We start from the raw sequence: 13,551 nt of genomic DNA on the forward strand, positions 1-13,551 counted from the left end.
TAGGGCTAGGTTGGCGGCACCTGTTTTGGGTCTTCTGCAGAGCTGGCCTTCCTGGGGCTTCAAGAGCTGCTCGGATCACACGGAGGGACTGGGGGTGGGGAGGGGAGTCTGGACAAACTGGTACATACACGACAGATGTTTGCTCAGAAAAATACAATAAAATCGTCATGCAAAGATAACAGGGGTCTGCTTGCTCACGCCCCCGGCCTCTCGGCCTGCCTGCTGTTCTCAGGGTGGTGGGTATAGGGTAGAGAGAGGGGCGGGTTTGTGGCTAGGGGAGCTCTGTTCTTCACATCCAGGCTGGCCGGTCCCTTCCACTCCCCAGAACAGTCTTTTTTTTTTTTTCTTTATTTTTATTTTTTGCAAATGTCACCCCTGAGTGAGCCCTGGGCTCAGCCCACCCCGAAGTCGATGTGATAGAGGTGTTTGGTCAAGTCTCCCCACCCCAGTCCTTCCCTATACCCCACCCCCAAGGAGAACCCTAGCTTTCCTTGTCAGAGCCTTCACAGGTCAAGTGAGACAGACGCCTCTCGCCCAGTCTCTTCCTCAGTCACACTCTCCTATCTCATGAAGCCCAAAAGAGCGACAGGAATGAGGGGTCTCTGAAATTGGGGCTGAGCTGAGAAAGGTCCTCCCTATCTCAATGGGAAGCTAAAGGGCACACAGACAGGGGGGGGGGGCAGAACTGCCGGGTACAGCTGTCCCAATGCCCCACAGGCCCACTGCCCACTCAAAGGCAAAGGACAATGTCTTAGCCTAGTCTCAGGCCTCCAGAGCTTGTCCCCAGAAGCTCCAGGCTCTTGAGAAAGCTGCCGCCTGGCCAGGCTTCCTTTACCCCCCTCTGCCGCCACCCACACTGAGAGGACTCCAGAGCCCAACGGTTGGTCAGTTGGTCGCTCTGGGCACCAACTGCCAGGCTCTGGGTTGCCACGGCAACGGACTAGCTAAGGAAGGGGAGGGGCCAGGACCCTGGCCTGCTCCCTGACCAGGGCAGTAGGAGGCACCTCACTGTTTGTGCTTTGATTGGTGTTGGGAGTGGGTCAGAAAGAAGACTGTGGCCATTTCCATGGAAACATGGGAGCCCCCTCTAGCCAGGGGATAAGATAGGGTCGGGTGGGGCAGATGCCCTCCTGGGCAGGCCAAGATGCTGCACATAGCAGGAGCCAGGCAAGTGGGGTGCAGGGTGCAGGGAGGGATCCCCACATTCTACATCACCTCCACACTGGCCCCAGGCCTTATCATTCACTGTTGCCTCTCTGTGGTGGGTAGGAGTCCCAGAGACCCAGAGAAACTAGGGGCTGTGGCATGGGGGCCTACACCTGAGATACCAGTGGGGAGCAGGTCTACCCACCACCCCACACCCAGGCAGCTCCCCAGGGCTACTTGGAAGACACTTGAAGGGGGCTGGTGGCACCCTCTGCCTCTGTTTCTGTCAGGGCAGCAGGACATTGCTTAATCTTGGTCACCCAGGGCTAGGGACCATAGCCTTTCACCTTGTGGATGCCCATGGACTTTCTAAAGAGGAAAAGCACCCGCCTGCTTCAGTCCCTAGACCCCTGAGACCACAACTTTGGAAGGAGTAGCAGATGAAGGGGCCAGAGCCCAGAGGAGTGGCTGGAGGCGGGGCCAGCGCTGGGCCAGGAAGCTGGGAGACAGAGCTGTAACCTTTTGGGTGAGAGACCCCTGGGGCTTCTTTTCCTCTCTCTGGGCCATCCACAGTGGGAGGAGACGATGCCCAAAACCCACACTCTGCCATGTCTCCAAGGGAAATGTTCCCCAGCTTGGAGGACAGCCTCCCTGAACAAGAGAGAGGCCCTACAGTTTGCTTCTATCCAAATCTCTTTTGCCACCAAACCCGCCTGAGTCTCAGGCCCCACACCCTCTCTGGCCTCTTTCCCAGTCCAGCAAGTCCCTCGGGCAGCACAGTAGAGACAACTGGTGTCAGTAGCAGGTTGTAAACTTTAAGGAAAATGTTCGTTTTCCTGTCCGTTATTATTGGGTGTTGGTTACTTCACAGTCAGGTGGTGGTCAAGTGTGTGTGTGTGCGTGCGTGCGTGCGGGTGTGCATGTGCGTCCACTCCTAGGCCCGGGCCCCTTGGCCCCAGGCTCCTTGGCCTGTCCCCCGCCTCCCGGCCACCCTGTTGGGGGGGGCCCTTCCCCCACGTACCCTGCCCTCCTCCCATCACCTCACCGGTGGGGGAGGAGAGGGTCACAGCTTCTGCTGGGCTGAGACCCCCTTCCAGTAATCAAGGATGTCGTGCAGGTCCTCATCCTTGGCGAACTGGACCTTCTTACGTAGGGCATGGCCAGCGGCCATGTATACCTCCTCACGGTGGTGCTTCTTGTAGGGCCGGAAGCGCTCCCAGATCTTATGTGTACTCTCAGATGAGTATTCAGGGCTGGAGGAATACCCTGAGTAGTAATGTCTGGGGGAGAGCTGCGAATAGGTGGAGTCTCGCTTAGAGCGGGTCAGTGGCTTGAGGAAGGACACGCGCTGGCTCAGGCTGTCCGCGCCCTCCTCATAGTAGAGAGCGGGGAAGCTATGCCGGTGCTCGCTGCAGTGGTAGGCCGGCTTCACCTCCAGGTGGTGAATGCCACCACCCCCACCGCTACTTCCACTGCTGCCCGTGGGCACCAGTGGAAGCCGGTCCAGCGGGCTGTTGAGGGGGCTGCCTTTCTCGATGTACTTGGAGTCGCTCTTGGCCAGCCCCGTGGGGGTCGGGTGGTCTGGCACATCCAGACTGAAGACCTTGGCGCTCTTGATGGAACCACTAGATGACACACTGCAGGTCTTGCGGCTCACCGCGGCGTCGGCGCTCAGCTGGCGCTGCAGCGGGTGGTGGGAGCTCTCCTTGTAGGGGGGTGACAGGAAGCTGGGCCGCTCCAGCGCCCCAGGAGTGGCAGCTGAGGAGGCAGCAGTAGCGGCAGGGAGGGACTGGCACTCGAAGGCCAGATCGGAGTCCCCACCGCCGCCGCTGCCACCACCGCCACTGCCACTCCCAAGGAAAGAGGCCGAATCCAACTTGAGGGCATCGATGCAGTTGTTAATGATCTGGTTGACCTTGTCTACTTCCTTGGCGATGGTAGAGATCTCAGCAGCTGAGCCCTGGCCATTTTCGATTTCTGGGAGCTCTTCCTCAGGCCGGGCCAGGCTGTCCCCCGCAGCACCCGTGCGCACCTCAATATAGTTGCCTTTGGTAGCCACCTTGGGCGTGTCTAGCCCAGCCTCCAGACCCTTGGAGGTGGGCAGTTTCTCCCCGATCATGGAGGGAATAGAGGACATTCTGGCCACAGGCAGTACTGGTGGCTCGCCCAGCTTCTGCGCGGCGTGCACTATAGAACCAGCATCCACATCGGGACCATAGCGCATCTCTAAGATGGTCTTCTTGACGTTGACGGACTTCTGTTTCTCCTCTTGCATGCGCCGCTTGCGCAGGCAGTAGTAGACAGCTCCCAGCACAATGACCATGCCAAACAGGCAGCCCAGGATGGTCATGATGTAGTGTGTGGTGGTGGAGGTGCTGGGGGCCAGATCCCCAGGCACAGGGTCCCGGGTGGTGAAGGTCAGGCAAGTGTGGTTGAAGCGGCGACTGTTGCGCAGCGAGGTGACACAGAAGGTGTACTCGGTGTGCGCCCGCAGCTTGTCCAGTGTCACGATCTCTTTCTTGTTCTTGAGTGTCATGACGTCGGAAAAGTAGCTATTGTTGTACTGGACCAGCACATACATCTTGCTGTAAGGGTGTGGGATGATGACAACCAGGGTGGCCGAGGTGAAGGTAACTTGGTGCAGCCTGATGGCCGGTCCAGCAGATGCATCCGTGGTGGATGAGGCCGGCGGCTCCACGGAGAGGATCTCGTCAGGATTGAAGCCTGAGTTCTCATCAGGCTCCCTCTGTGCATCCGTGGAATAGGGTGTGGGGTGACTCACAGGCCGGGCGGGCATCGAGCCATTACGGCACTTGGCCTGCAGGACGGTAATGGCATTGAGGCTGTGGTAAGGTCGGGGCACGAGCAGTGGGTAACCGGCAAACTCCCTCGGTGACTCACACTGCAGGCGGTCATAGTTCTTGGTGACATTGTTGAAGACCACAAGCCAGGCTAGGAAGCCGAAGAGGTCACACTCACAGTTAAAGGGGTTGCCGGCCAGCTCACACACCATCAGGCTGGCCAGGCTGGCGAAGGTGGCGCCATCCAGACGGCTGAGGCGGTTGGAGGACAGGTCGATGCTGATGAGGCTGGGGCACTCGGAGAAGGCGGTGGGCGTCACCACCTCGATGAGGTTGTGCTGGACAAAGAGGAACTGCAGGCGGCTCATGCCACGCAGCATGCCCTCAGTCAGGTTGCTGAGCCGGTTGTAGCCCAGCTGCAGGACCTGCAGGCTTGTCTGGCCCAGGAAGGCACCATCCTCGATATAGGAAATCTCGTTCTTGGTGAGGTTGAGGTCTGTGAGGTTCCCGAAGCGATTGAGTGAGGAATAGAGCACAGCCTTGAGTTTATTCTCGTTGAGCCGCAGGTCATGCACAGTGCTGTTGATATGCTGAGGGATGGTCTCATATGGTGGCTGGTTCTGGCTGCAGATGGCCAGCCACACATAGCCCTTGTCCCCCTCGATGAGCCAGCAGTCAGCGCGCACAGCACCTGGCTGGCACACGCACAGCAGCGCTGCCGCGCACAGCCCCAGGCGCAACATGGCCCAGGCTTTGGCCCCTTAGAGGCCCAGCTGGGGCGAAGGGCCAGAGCACAGAGGGACCTAGCAGCCAGAGGCTGGGGCTGGGAGCACAGTCCTCTCTGGAGCCACCACCATCTTGAGGGTGATCCCCAGCACAGGGGCCTTGGGCAGGATGGACACAGCTGGCACCTGCTGCTCTGAGGGGCGAGGAGCAGGCAGTGGGCGTTGCTGTGACTCCAGGTTCAGGCTGGAAAGGTATGCAGGGTTTCAGGCCTTAGGGTTTCGGGCTTTGATGTCTTCCTCTTTCTCCTCTTCCTTTCCCTTCCCCTTGGGTTCCAGGCTCAGACCTTCAAGCAGTTCCCACAGGAACCAGGAGTGCGGCGCTGAGGGATGCTGAGCGAGACGGAGACAGGAAGAAGGCCATCTGTTCCTGCAAGGTGGTATCAAAAGACGATGACAGATTAGTGAGGGCCTAGACCACCCCTGCAGGATCCAGCGTAGGCCTCCACCCTCTTGTATAGCCTTTTAGAACCAGGGGCTCCGTTCCAGTGAGGACCCCAGGGCCCCTGCTTCCATAAAGCAAAACAGGCTGGGGTGGCAAGGCGCGAAGGAGAGACTCAGGAGAGTTACCGTGTGGGTAGGGGCTGTCTGAGCACCAAGACAGAAGAGGAAGACTGGAGAGGAACAGGTGGGAACACGTGCATGGGTATCCACCCTCCGGTGCATGCCTGGCACACAGTGTCCACATGCAACTGCTGGCCTGCATAAAGCCTATGAAACCAAAGCTTCATGGGCTACACATGGGAGAGACACACACACGCACGCACACACACACACACACCTCCCTACCATCTGTGTACACGACAGACATGTCCACACATCCAAGTGGGCACCCCCAAATCCGGATAAGAATTAAGAAGCCCAGTGAAATGCCTCGTTCTCCATGCCCAAAGATAAATAATTCATTTGTTGTGTAACTGCTCTTGTTCCAAAAATAATTCCCTTGTCTCAGCTTCCATGGGGGAGGGGAGCAGAACAGGCTGGCAGTGGGCCTCCCTTGTGGTGGGGGGTGTAAGGCCTGGGTCTCTACAGAAGGAAGGCTGGTTCTGTGGGCAGAACTAAGCCGAGGGAGGAGGGGCAGGAGTAAGGGACTCTGGCCCACTCCCTAGCAGAGGACGTGAATCCCAAAGGGGCTTCAGGACTTGGGACCACCTCATGTCCCCTTCCAGGGTCAGAGGATCAGAGAAGAATGAGGCTCTGCACCAAGTAACACAGCAAAGCTAGGCCAGGATCTAGGTTCCCAAGACACTGGCAGTCGCCATGGAGTCAGGAGCCAAGGGGCCCTGCCCGCATAGCCTGATGAGCTGAGTAAATCACACTGTCTTGTAGCTACTGCGCTTCTGCACAGTGTCGGGGGAGCCAGCCCTTTCCTGGGCCATTTGATGGGAAGTGTCAGGGTGCGCTCTGGCTGTTCACCCTGAGACACAGCCGACTGAGCAGCAAGCAGCAGGGGGTCACAGCCCACGGACCATCTGATGCAGCCTTCACTTTCCCCATGAGGAAACAAAGCCCCAAAGCCCTGGGGAGAGTTGGCTGGATACCCTGCAAACTGCACACAGCCAGACCTGGCTCCAGCTCCCACCCTGCACTCCAGACTCCAGAAACTGCGAAGGCCCCAGACAGTTGCATTCCAGCAAGGACAAAAGCTGGTCAGAGAAATCCACATTTGTTCCGGAAAGCCAGAACAGTGTCCACAAGAGACACCTCCACCTCCTGCTCCTCCCCCAGGGAGACTCTAGGAAAGAGAGCACTTTGAAAAAAAAAATGTCTAGACTTTGTGTTAAAGTGAAGCCAATTTAAAGCTGTGAGCAGCGGAGGAGAAAGGGAGGGAGGCATGAGAACGCACCCAGAGGAGGCTCTGCGGACAGTGCATGCTAAAGAGCAGCTGAGAAGGTCTAACCTGGGTCAAAGGCTGGCTCTGTAGCAGGCTGGGAATCTTGGAGGCCATCCTGACACACCTTTCTCCCCACCATGGGGCCAAGTGTGGGAGTCACAAGGCTTCCCAGGCAGCTGACAGTCCTCCATCCTCACCCATACCACACAACGCTCTCCTCTCATAGCCAAAGACTTTGGCTCCTGTGACACACGGCCTCAGTTTCCCACCAATAGTCAGATCGACTTGGAAGGGGCTTAGTCCTCTCAGTTGCTGTCTTGAGAAGCGGGGTCCAGCCTGTCCGAGAGCCCTCGGTCTGTAACGCAGTCCTTCCTTAGTCTGGGGACCACACTGTGTGCTGGCGCACACACAGGTGTGTAGCTGGCTCAGTGTGCAGACAAGGGCTCTGATATACACGCCGAGACAGCGTGCAGGCTGGCACATAGAATGTGTGCGCATATGACGTGCAGCGATGGTTAACCAAGGGACACACACTGGTGCGTGTATTCATGTGGCACTGGTGCATGTGGCATTCATGTCCGCAGCCTTGGAAATGCAATTACTCCCCCCTCTGCCACTTAAGCACATGCATGTTGCTCATACATGCGTGTGTGCATGCTTACAAAGCTTCAGTCACATATAGAGTCCCTCCCCCTGCTCAAAGCCAAGCTAACACAATATCACTTTAGCCAGGACCAGGCTACCCATAGCCAAGGAAAGCTCAGGTGAGGCAGGAGATCGGAAGAGGCCAGGGGAGTGGGTAGGAAGGGGCCCTGGTTTGGAAAGGTGCTGCCCCCCCCCCCGCTCTGATCTTCTAATCAGCCAGGGTAAACAGAATGCCCATAGCTACCCAAGCCCTCAAGGTGACCCTGAAGTGGCCCTGGTCCTGCTGCTCTGCTCCCCTGGATGGTTTGGGCTGGGGCCCAGCGCCTACTCTCCCTGTGACGCATGCACGGTGAGGAGGAGGCTCCCAGCACAGTGTCCCGTATGCGTCAATTGCCCTGTTCGCAGCCTGGGCTGTCTGCCCACCACCCGTTGAGGCCTGGTGCAGCCAGGGAGAGGACAAGGCCACAAAGGCGCTGACAGCAGCATTTGGCCCCCTGCCCAGCTGCGCACCAGATCAAGGTGTAGGTGTGCAGGGGGTGGGTGTGAGGGTCTCCGGGTCAAATGTACAAGGTCGGTCTCCCCTGCTTCCATGAGGGTGCTCCTCAAACAGGAACATACCTGGGAGGAAGGAGAACGGAAGCTATAGTGACAGCAGGGCATGGGAGACAGTTGAAGAGCACATCCAACAGAGGACTGACCATAGGGAGGGAGCACGGAGACAACTGGGGAGGACATACAGTAGGTTGGACCACAGGGAGGGAGAATGGAGACAATTGGGGAGCACATCCTACAGAACTGACCACAGGGAGGGAGCACAGAGATAAATGGGGAGCACATCCAACAGAGGACTGGCCTGTACCGGGAGGGAGGTGACAGGCTTGAGTATGACAATATGACACGGGTACCTGCTGCCTACCCTCCCAAGGCCCAAGGAGACAGAGACTGGGCTCAGCTAAGCCCCCAAACACATCTAGGAGCATGTCAGGAGTGTGAAAGCAGCTGCCCAGAGCCCGATCCTGACAGTGCTGAGCCCCAGGGACAGCTTAGGAAGGAGCCCTGCAGCAGCAGAGACAGCCAGCTCAGGCAGGGAACACAGTTCAGCTCTGTGCAGCATCGGCCAAGAGCAGTCTAGCGAGCTACAGGCTGTGTGAGGTCCCTTCCCATGAATCCTTGGACGGAAAGAAGAGCCAGCAACCAGTGGACACTGGGGTGTGTGTGTTTGGGGGCGGGGGGGGGGGGGAATCAGAGCTGAAGAGAGCCTGCCTGAGCCACCTGGAGGTGGTGCTCTGTCTCAGGCTTGGCTTCAGTGGTCAGGTTAACCCAGCTAGGGTTGTGCCCTGGCCACAGTTTCCCGTCGTGGATTCAGAATCCTGGCATTCGCAATGTGAGAAGGTGAACCCCAGCTCAGTCGGTTTCCAATCTTCTCATAGGGATGCTGGAGCCAGGACAAGAGATGGAATGTGGCCTGGGTCCTGTGTTGAACTATAGCAGGCCAGACTCAGGACCCGGGGTGTCAAACCCCCAGGCCTCAGTGGTACAACTCTGCTCCCTGTGGTACAACGCTGGCCTGAGCTCTGGTTCCCACATCAGAAGCTCAGAGGATGGACCCCCAACAGGCAGGGCTGGGGCAGCAGTGGGCTCCCACAGGACAGCAGCCCAGGCCTAGCAGTGAGCTTGGTGTAGCGTCTATGGCGACACCACAGCCTGTGGGGCTCTGAGTGAGAATGGCCCATTCTGAGATTCAGCTTCCCTTCGTATGTGGCAAGATGACTGGCGCCCAGGACTTCCAGGAGCCTCGGGGACACCGCAGAGTACACCTGTCCTATAGAGTGAGGACCCCCGTCTCATTTGTGCTGACCCCGGGCCTCTCGCTCCCAAGGGGACACTGCTCAGCTCAAGGGACAGGGAAAAGACATGGGAACGTAGCTGGTACCCTAGCCCCATTAGAGATGAAGGAATCAGCAGGAAAACATGGTTGGTGGCAGCTCAGCCCTGGCAGACTCCTCGCAGGGCCAGGCTGGCCAAGCTCCCCCAATGCCATCATAATTCGTCTGTGACATTACCCCAGATTAAACAGGATGGACTCCTCAGGCCCAGTCAGAATTCACGAACCTTACAGCAACCTCACCACCCCTTTGTAGAAGCTAGCACTCGGCCACCAGGCCACTGCCATCCACCTTCTGGGGCCAAGACTCTGGCCTCAGTGGGACACCAGGGCCTGCTGCTGCTGCCTTCGCCCTCCAGAGGCTTCTAAGGCAAACCGTCCAGAATCTCCGCACCTCCTCTATGAAGCTGGGAACTTACGCCATCGCCACTGAACTACTGAAGTTAGCAGGATCTCAAGTGTGATGAGCCCTGGAGAAAAGTGCAGGCACCCGGCGTAAGAGGCTCTGGGGTCAAACACAAGAGCTGTGTGACACAGGCAGGCCCATCGCCACCTCTGGCCTTCAGTCTCCTTGCCCAGAGGTGCCCTTTCAGAGGCTCAGACGAATCTGACATATCCTTGGACATCAACCCTGTGTGCCTAATGCTTCAGTTAACAGACGAGAAGATTGGAGTGCTAAACTCAAGGCAGTAGAGCGTACACTGACCCCATTGGGAGTTTCCTCCCTCAGTGTACCCCCACCTGACAGAAGGAGCTTGTCCCAGTTCCTAGGAGGCTCTCTGTCAAGAAATTCAGTTGATACCAGGTGCGAGCCTCAACCCCAGGACCTTTGCACATGATTTTGCTTGTCACATACTTCCTTAGCACACCCACTGCCTCCTAAACTGCTCCCTACCTCACCCCCTGCTTTGTCACCAAGCCTGAAAGAACCCCCTTGTCATTCAAGCTAGCTGTGGTCCCCCTCACTGTGCTCAACTGTGACACCAGGTTCTCCACTGCCAACCACTCCTCCTCTACACCACCACCCAGCACAGCACACAGTGTGTCTCTATCTTGTTTGCTGGTATAACCCCCATGCTTGCCACAGCAGGTCCAACTTCAGTGCTGGGCCACCGTGTACAGGAGAGATTGAGGATAATGGCAGGAAGAGAGACTGAAACCCACGATTCCCCAGGGCCAGGGTGTCAGAGGTCAGAACTTACGACCCATGGGGGGCTCATGATGTGTCGGAATGCCCTGAGCCTCCTGGCCTCGATAGTCCCTTACACTGCTCATTTCAGACAGAGACAGAGGCTCAGAGACATATAGCAATATGCCCAAGGTCACACAGCCAGGAACCTAGGCCAGCCTGAGTCTTGCTAGGGTCTCTGCAGGGACTCCTTCCCATGCTGGCATCTCTCAGTAGGTGCCGCCTGCCGCAGCCTCTTCCTCCTGCTGCCGAACCATGATGCTGTGCCTGTCTTACGCTAGCTTCAGCCACCCCACGGCCTCCCTACAACTGCTGCCTGGACCGCAGCATCAAGGCTGATGTCTGAACCATTCCTCCTTCCAGGCCTGGCTTCCTCCCTCTCGCCACCGCAGCAGGGGCATGAGTCAATGTTGTCCTCACCTTGCCCTAGATGTCACCCAGGCCCCTGGGCCCCCACGTACACACTGCCCGACACCCTCAGAACGCCCAGGACAGCTGGGGGCCGCTCTGTCTCTGTCTCACCCGAGGTGCTGGGTTTCAGCCACCCCATTCCGTCACGACTCATTAGTCTCAGCCCAGAAGCCAGCTGCTCCGCGTCCCCAGGGAGCTGGCCTCTGCCCTCTGCCTCGGCACCCACTCTGCGATGCCCCTTGCTGGGAGCAGCCATGGCTATGCCATGTTACAGGGAAGAACTCGCCATGCCCCCAGGTATACCCAGGCACCACACCTCCAACACCCTGTAGGGGCTCTTTGTGCACCTGCTCTGAGCAATAGACACAGCTAGCTCTCCCTCTCTCTCTCTCTCTCTCTCTCTCTCTCTCTCTCTCAGCTTTAGTGGACCTCCAGAACCAATAAACAAACAAACAAATAAATCCCTTCCATCCATCCCCACACGTATGGACCCTGGAATTCTTGGCTGGAGACGTAGTCAAGAAGGGCCTGTCTTAGGCGGAGCCCTGGCACAGAAGAGCATCGGCTCTGGGGCAATGAGGTCTGGGGAGTGGGTTCCTTGTGCAAGGCCTGCAACCCAGGGCCTATTGTCTCTGGGCCTCGATTCCCTCCGTTCAGGGAACAGCAGTGTGCATGAGTCTCGGGGTTCTGCCGGCTGTGTCCCCCTCCCAGCTCACAGGTCCCTCTACGTCCCTGTTCCCAAGGTATCCCAGCACTAACCATAGCCAGACCTCCAAGCAGCTGCTGGCAGGAGGTCAAGGACTGCTACAAGGCCTTGGGCTTGGCAAGTCCTGATGTCTGCCAGGCAGGCCCAACCCCATTTGTGAACACTTCTATGATAGCTAGCCTGGCCCAGCTCCTGCCCGCCCCAGCCCCAGCCAGCCTAAGACTCCAGGCACAGGGGCCCTTAGGTGGCTCTGTAGGGAAGTCCATTCTAACAGTACCCCAGTCGCTTCCTGACTCTTGCAGAAGCTCCCCCAGCCCCCCCACCCCCTGCTCAGAGAGCAATCTTCCTTCTCCCCCGCCCTCACAGGGTCTCTCTCCCCTGGAACCCACCTCTCCTCCTAGCCTCTCCTCCCCACACCTGACCCTGCCCTTTCTCACACTGGCCTCTCCCCCGCCAGCTTCTCCTGTCTCCCCACCTAGTCTCTTTCCCTACCGCACCTGCCCACCCCCAGCCTGGCCGCTCCACCCGCCTCATTGCCCCTGCCCTCGGCTGTCTGGCCTCTCCTCCCCCACCTGGCTCAGCGGAAGCCCCTGGGCACTACTCACCGGTCTCCACTGGACCCGCTCTTGCACGGCGCCTGCGCGCGCACGCTGCCTCTGCCTGCATGGCCTCCATTGATTCATTCAATAAACATTTATGGAACACCTACTATGTACCAGGCACCGGCTAGGCCCCCCCTCTCGGTTCTACCTGCGGTCTGCTCCTCCTCCAGGGTCCCAAGGGTGGGCATTTTCCTGCCTTCCAATATCCTTAGGGCCGTTCCAAGGCAGGACAGTATGTCAGGGGACCTCTGGGGAGAAGCGGAGGCTCCAGGTTGGAGCAGGCAGCCCACTGGGGCAGCCTGGCCTGTCAGGGGAAGACATGGGCAGAAAAGGCGGCAACTGGGCCTGGAAGCTTTCCGGGAAGACCCCTCATCCCGGGAAGCAGGCCTGTGAGCCTTGCTGTTCTGAACACCGCTATGCAGAGGAGGGGACTAGACCTCCAGCTGCTCTGCAGTGGCTGTCTCCTCCTTGGCCTCGGGCTCTGAGTCATGCAATGCCAAGGGACCCTGCTTCATCTGGACGGTAATTAAATTTTGTTTTTAGCTAGCTAGCAATGTGGAAAGCTTGGGAGCTTTCCTCTTTAAAGCATCCCTGTTTCTGGAATCCACTAGCACCCATGGACAACCAGGGAAGCCATGGTTCTGCCTGCTATAGGACAGATCAGGAGGCACAGTCCTTCCTGACCCTCCGGCCGGTGCCCTGATCCCTGGGCACTGTTGGTTATGAGGCAAACAAGACAGGGGACTCTCCGAGTCAGGGCAGAAACACCAGCTTGCATGGGGACAATTCTCCCACCACCACCCCAGCAGGCTGTTCCTAGCTCACACAGTGGGTCTTTACCTCCAACTCCACCAGATACCACTCCACCCCACCGTGGTTCTGGGTCTCAGAACTCTAAGACATCGGCAGCATGGGGTATCGCTTGGGGAGTCTCCAATGGTGAGTCTAGGTTTCTAGAATGTATCTGTGGCTCTTTGGTCATATCAGTCTCCTGAATCTGGGCCCAGCTGGGAGTCACCCACTCTCCAGGACTTTAGACTGCCCAGTGTACTCCTGGCCTCCCTCTCCTTGGCTTTTAAAAAGCAGGGAGCTCTTCACAGAGCTTCCCCCACCTGCTGCCCCCCTCTGCTTCTCATCCACCCTCACAGTGATACCTGGGTTTCTGGGGCACATGAGGGTTCCAGCCAAACATTCAGAACAAGCCCCCTACTCTGTCCGCTGGCCTCTGTTGAGTTTCTGCTCAAAGCTACATGGACATCGGACATCGGGCCTAAGTCTGACTCTCCAGCTGGGGGTCCCAGACAGTCAGGGCTCCCTCCCGCGACTCACTGCCTCCCACCTGCCTCCCCCAGACCCCAGCATCCAGGTGTCTCTGGACTCTTAGCCCTGTCCAAGGCTGGGGCTGAGGATTCCTCCCAGGTCCGGGCCAGATGTCTGTCTCCTTCCTACCTCCAGGCAGGTGGTGGCAAAGGCCATCAAGGGTGCCACCTGAGATGGTGTGGGACACCCTCTCCTGGCCCGGAGGGTAGCTGCTCTGGGAGTTGGGGGCC

General features: G+C 58.2%; 1 protein-coding gene across 1 annotated transcript; it reads right to left on the reverse strand.

Annotated features, from left to right (window-relative positions):
• Nucleotides 1–1,710: 1,710 nt before the first annotated feature.
• Nucleotides 1,711–5,093, reverse strand: Elfn2 (extracellular leucine rich repeat and fibronectin type III domain containing 2). The gene has a single exon (XM_052160988.1). The coding sequence runs from the start codon at nt 4,688–4,690 to the stop codon at nt 2,210–2,212; it is 2,481 nt and encodes an 826-aa protein (XP_052016948.1). The 5' UTR covers nt 4,691–5,093; the 3' UTR covers nt 1,711–2,209.
• Nucleotides 5,094–13,551: the final 8,458 nt, after the last annotated feature.

This window comes from Apodemus sylvaticus, chromosome 17, assembly GCF_947179515.1.
Source record: "Apodemus sylvaticus chromosome 17, mApoSyl1.1, whole genome shotgun sequence".
NCBI lineage: Eukaryota > Metazoa > Chordata > Mammalia > Rodentia > Muridae > Apodemus > Apodemus sylvaticus.